General features: G+C 33.9%; 1 protein-coding gene across 1 annotated transcript in view; it reads left to right on the top strand.

Annotated features, from left to right (window-relative positions):
- The first annotated feature begins 833 nt into the window (after positions 1 to 833).
- The window catches only part of LOC127707351 (uncharacterized), a 6,175-nt gene continuing 477 nt past the window's right edge, over positions 834 to 6,531 (top strand). Inside the window, exons 1-3 of the mRNA XM_052211862.1 lie at positions 834 to 852; positions 3,278 to 3,364; positions 5,086 to 5,310. Of these exons, the coding sequence (XP_052067822.1) occupies positions 834 to 852; positions 3,278 to 3,364; positions 5,086 to 5,310 (331 nt within the window). The remainder of the gene's footprint in view (positions 853 to 3,277; positions 3,365 to 5,085; positions 5,311 to 6,531) is intronic.

The raw sequence follows: 6,531 nt of genomic DNA, 5'->3' as shown, positions 1-6,531 counted from the left end.
AACTTTTTGCGATATAAAGAAAAAAAATAAGCATTTGGTCTTTCATTGTCAATGTTTGCATAAAAAAATAATTATCTTGAGTTTTAATTATTCAAAATAACATGTTTAAACCTGATACTTGATACAACAAATCTTTTGATAAATTCTGAGTTTATAATTGTATGTTTCAAAAAATGATCAAAATGTCTTTCAATAATTTAAATATGTGTATAAAACTTTGTCTTTCATTCTATGGAGAGAATTAATTTTCAATCATATCATGCATGTTAATAACAGGCATAGGTTATTACAGAGAGAACTTTATCATGGAATAACAACAGGGTGATATTACCAAAGAGATCACTTAAACCTTTAGTTTAGTATTATTTACTTTGTTTCTGAATAGAATATAAATACTTGTCATTCTCTAACATATTCGAGATGTTTAAATTTCATCGAAAAGTTTGAAATGAAACAGAGATCAAAGAATTAAATAGCAAAAGCTGTCGAGAAAAAGGAGGAGGGGACAACTTTACATTGTTTGCCTAAAATGCGAAATAATCACAATTATTCTTACTCAAGTAACTAAATTGATTGAGATATTATCCTGTGCATTTATAATTGTGATTTTGTTCTTTTAAGACCAAAATGAATTTTACTTTTTTTGATGTAAAGAAGAAAACTAAGCATTTTGTCTTTGTTGACATACAAAAATTAATTATTAAGTTTAAATGTTCTGAATATCATGTTTAATGGTGGGAAGCTGGTTCTACAGAGTTTTTACAGAAAACTGGTTTTTGTTGCAGAATAAATTTCAACTCTAATTTGTATAGCAGAAACAACTGACAAGAAACATGGAGGCAACATCTTTAGGTAAGAGATTTTTAGATTCATATAAACAGGTGCATACAGGTAAATAAAAGTAATAATGTACCCCGTGAACATGAATAAAATTTTAAATTTCAGCTTCCCTACAATAATATTCGTGACATGTACCTTGAAAAAAATATGAACAGAACATTTACATGATCATGATGATGGAAACCGGAAACTTATTTTCTGGGAAATTATGAGAAATATGTACAAGCTTGTTGTTTTCTCATAGTCCAGTGAGGAAAGATTTTTATACGACCGCAAACACATTTTTGGGGTCGTATAATGGTATGATGTCGTCATCGTATGCGTCGTCCGAAGACACATTTGGTGTCCGGAAAATAACCTTAGTTACGTGAATGGATCTCTTTGAAATTTTATACCCCTAAAGGAAGGTTGGGATTGATTTTGCGGATGTTGGTCCCAACCGTTTAGGAATTAGAGGCCCAAAAGGGGCCAAAACAAGCATATTTCTACTTTCAGGATAATAACTTGTGTGTTAGTATTTCAATTGCTCTGAAATTGTACCACAATGTTTTTTACCACGAGTAGAAGGATTGGATTCATTTTGGGGGTTGTGGTGCCAACAGTTTAGGAGTTAAGGGCCAAAAAGGAGCCAAAAACAAGCATTCTGTACAATAACTTGTGTGAATTTCTCTGACATTGTACCACAAAGTTCCAAATCACAAAAGGAAGGCTGGGATTGAGTTTGGGGGTTACTGCCCCATTCATGCAGGAATTAGGAGACAAAAAAAAAAGGCTAAAAACAAGCATTTTTCTAGTTTCCGGACAATAACTTGTGTTTAAGTGTTTGGATCTCTCTGAAATTGTACTACAAGGTTCTATATAATACATTGGAAAGGCTGGGATCGAGTTTTAGGGTAATTGTTCCAAGGGGGGATTCAAAAAGTTTTGGGGGTTCCAATTTTTTTAACGGGTTCAATTTTTTTTCTTAAAAGTTCTCAAATTTCAACAAATTTTTGAAAAGTTTCAAGAAGAAATCTTTAATTGCACAGTATTGCGCAATAGATTTGTAAGATCTTGACATTTGTTTTGTGTCAGAAACCTATATTATGTCAAAAATTTGATCACGATCCAAATTCAGAGCTGTATCAATCTTGGATGTTGTGTCCATACTTGCCCCAACGGTTCAGGGTTTCGACCTCTGCGGTCCTATAAAGCTGCGCCCTACGGAGCACCTGGTTTAAGAATAAATTGTGTCAAAGTTACTTGTGAAAAACTTAATTTTTATACGCCTGTTTAAGAGACGTATTATGGTATACTGTTGTCCGTCCGTCTTCAACATGTCGAATATTAATTCAAAAACGCTTTAACCAATTTGCATAAAACTTTGGTGAATTGTATATATCTATTGACTTGAGTTCCCTTTTGTACTTAATGGATTTTAGATTTTATGTTTCCGAGTTATGTGGTTTTATTCATTAGAAAAGGGGGATTTTCCAGTTTTCGGACAATAACTAAAGGTAGCAAATTTAACCAAAATGTATAACTGTTAAACATCATTGTAAAAATGAATCATACTTCGTGTACTCGTTTAACAGAAAAAAAATATGCCATCAGGTTACTTTTAAACAGGTTACTTTTAAACTGTTTTCTTATACATTCTCCCTTATTCTTGCTTCAAAAATGATCTTAAGTAGCCAGCAGAATAGAACATATTTTGACTAATCATTTACATGAGCCATTTAAGCAGTGTTGCTCAATATTCCAACCCATTGAAATGGTGATCTATCTTTACAGGCATTTGATAACATGCAGTTTAAGACATTACTCTCTTTAATGAAACAAAATGGCACATCAAAATTATCATGCCATAAAATTGGAACAAATGTGTCGATTTTGTGGGACAAATGTGTCAACAAAATATGCATACAACAAAACACGTTTTAAATTAGAGCTAGATGAGCTGTATAATATAGATATTGAAACTGAACCATCTGAAGTCTTTCCCTCTTTGATCAGCCGGAAAGATTCACGGGATCTGTATCGTTATCGAACATGTTGAAGTAAAATTGACCAATTAGGGGATTCCGTTTCAAAGTATAAAACAGAATTATTTGATTTCGTTCCTCACTCAGACGAGGAATGTAATGTATGCATTAAGAAAAAGTGGCGCACTAATGTTAAAAGGACGAAAACTGAACACCCTAATGAGTCTTCTGACATGATGGAAGGCACTAGTAGTTACAATAAACAAGGAGATAGCATTAATGATGCTACAAGTCAGACATCGTTCACTGATGATGGTGAAGAACAATTTCCTTATGACCTAATGAAGAATTTAATGAAAGCAATTTCTCAAAAGAACTGTAAGACAAAAGAAAAAATCTTCATTGATTTGATACATGAAATGCCATTGTGTCCTACTGTCTTGGAAAAAAAGTACAGACATATATTGTTGAAGATGCCTCATCTTTTGCCCTGCAATACAAGGATCCAAAAGCAATGGCCAGCTTTAATGTTAAAGCATGGTTAAAAAGAAGAAACAGATGTATGACATGTATCATATCATTTCTTCAAGGTGTAAGCAATACAGAATTTCACACAGATCCAAATGAACAAGGAAATGAATTAAGCCTTGCTCGAGGAGTAGAACAATTGTACATGCTCAGATGTCCTTATCTTATTACACCTATTTCATTTCTTCTCAATATTTCGATTTACACATTGACAGGAAGCAGATTAGCGGAAGACATTATTGGTAATTGTTGTCCAGCAGGTCATTATCAAACTGTTACTTCTTGGCTACGAGAACAAGGAACTAAAGAGCCAGAATTTAATGAATGTCTTTGACAATGAGCAGGTGATTGGAAGAAAAAGTGCCATTAGACCAAACCAGAAAGTAATTACCTCTATTATTACCAATAAAGGTGTTGTTTCCTTACATTCTGATCCATTGATCCAAGGAAAAGCAGATTTAAAACCACAAATGCTTTACAATTTGCACAAACAAAATGAGGAAAATGAAAATACTGATGGTCAACAGGAGTTACTTAACTCTATTACTTCCGAAATGATGAGCCAGTCATATAAAAGAATCATAAAAATGGAAAGGGATCACTTTGAACAATTGTACTACTTTGTCAATGCTGCAATTGAAGTTGTGAAACAGGAACAAGTATTAGAAGGAGATAAAATCGAAGACATCATCGATCAAAAAGTAACAAAAGATGCACTGGATGACTTGATGATGCAATGTGCTACACGTGGAACATGGAACCGAAAAAACAGATTTGTAAAGGTTGCAATGAAAGAGATGGATTGAAAAGAGCGAAAGAGTTGGAAAAAAAAGAAAGTTTCATACACGAAGCTTACTTTTACAAATGAAACGGACTCCACAACTCATGTTGAAAATACTGCTTATGATCACATACCCACCAGACATATGACAAGTCATTATGAACTTTTGACAGATCCTGTTTTTTGCAACCCAAACAGCTATGAAACAGTTGCAATGGTTCTTCGTAAAATTGGGAGAGATAATGGCATTTATAAGTATGGTGGATCTGTTCGACACTGGACATTTGTATGCTGTGATGGTCTTCCGTATGTCATTTGTAAGAAATTACAAGAAGAAGCAGTCATGTGCACTGAGGATAACTGCAATGAAAAGTTTCTTTCAAAGACCAAATTCATCATACATGCACAGGAAAAGCATCCCAATAAGGAGTACTGTGAATGTGTACATGAGTTTGACTGGTTTTATCTTCGAATTGGGGCTGGCCATTATGAGATGAACCTGATCAAGTCATATTTTGAGCTCAATTGGATATCTTTCTTAGAACCATTGTGTGAAAGAATGGGGTTCTTATCTGATGCTGCAAAGCAATATGCCAAAGCCTGCAAAGATCTGCACAAAAGCTGGAACTTGTTATTGATATTCCATCTAGCTTCCTTGAGAGAATTAGTTTTGCCCTATGTGCGTCACAGTTTAAAGGATGGATCAAATCCAGATGCCAAACAATTTTTTTGAATTTAACAATCAATTATATCAGTCTAATGCAAGCCCAAATTTTAAGTATATGATGAACCAGGTTTGTCGCTTCTCACAAGCTATTATCAACTTCAGAATGTCTATCAGAAGGAATAATTCTGACTTGCTAAAGAGTTCTAAATTTATGACAAAAGAGTTGTTTCATGGTCGTCAACATCCTAAATACCAAGAAATTTAGATCAATGATACATAACAAGATCTGCTTATGTCATGTGAAGTGCAGAATCTAAATGATGCATATTCTTCCATTACCACCACTGAAAATAAATCAACTGGTCAAGACTTTGATTTTATATTAGAGGAAAAGAATCGACAATTAAAATCCTGGATTCCAAAAGGCATTCCCACAGATTCTATTTGGCAAACAGTATGTCGTAATAATTTAATTCTTGAAAAAATCAAACACAATTCCCTCTCATTATTTGCCATACAGACCGAAAAGGGCAAATCAAAACCAATGCACCTTGAAGATTCAATTTACGACTACCGATGCCTTCTGCGCAGTACAAACTACTTGAACAAGTCTGGTGATCACATCTCGATAACAAATGTTGCATTAGACGAAGGCCTTGTTAAATACATAGAACAGTCTACCACTAAAAGGAATCATTATATCAAGACACACATTTTAAAAGAAGATCTAGAAAGCTCTGTTTTTATCAGAAACCCAGTGCCATCGACTCCAACTGAAAGAGAAAAATTTTATAGCTTGGAAAACCTAACAGTTATTCAAATCAAGGCAAAAATTGAACACCTTTTAAACATTATACCAGAAGACATGCAATTTGATTACCACCAGCATATATATGCAACTGAAATCAAAGGGAAAAACAAAGAAACGCATATCAGATTCCTTCAAGCCCTACAGGAAGCCACATTAGATTCCACTGAGTCAATGGAGAAAAATCTAGAAATCACGAATCCGACTACGTCATACAAGGAATCGATTTCTCAAGCTTCAGGTCATGATTAATAAGTAAGGAAGTCTTGCTGCTTTTTTTACATTACATAATAGGGGAGAAGTTGTAATCCTGCATGTTTAACGCTGACATAACTAAAAAGCATGATTCTGTGTGAAGTGCATTTGTTTACAATTTATCAACTGCAAAGACTAATCATAATTAATATCTTTTTATATCCTTATAGTGGTACATTGTACATGTAGATGGTTAAAAAAATCCTTTAGTTTGTCAACCATATCTATTTGCAAGAAAAACCTACATGATTTATACAAATTTTTTGATGTAACAAGATATATTCTAGATTTGTTATTCCTTTCAGCAATATAAAAAAGATACCCTCCTAAATCATTAACTTTCTTCATTGATTGATTGATTGTTGGTTGCTTAACGTCCAGTGGCAAATATTTCATGCATATTCAGGACGAGAACAAATTAACAATAAATACAATAGGTAGGTTTCTGTAATAGAGGCGTCTGGGGTTGAGGTCGGAGAAATTTAGACTGCCACGGGAAATGAGTTTGGTAGAAATTCAGGATAGTTTAAGAAAGATATTAAAATTCAAAAACTTTAACCACAGAGTGAATATTTGTGGACGCCGCCGACGACGACGACGACGACGACGCCGACGGAATGTAGGATCGCTATGTCTCGCTTTTTCGACTAAAGTCGAAGGCTCGACAAAAATAGAGAATAATGGACAA

The sequence above is a fragment of the Mytilus californianus genome, unplaced genomic scaffold (assembly GCF_021869535.1).
Source record: "Mytilus californianus isolate M0D057914Y unplaced genomic scaffold, xbMytCali1.0.p SCAF_66, whole genome shotgun sequence".
Classification (NCBI taxonomy): domain Eukaryota; kingdom Metazoa; phylum Mollusca; class Bivalvia; order Mytilida; family Mytilidae; genus Mytilus; species Mytilus californianus.
Note: the sequence above shows the minus strand (reverse complement) of the source record. Positions and strands in the feature narration are given on the sequence as shown.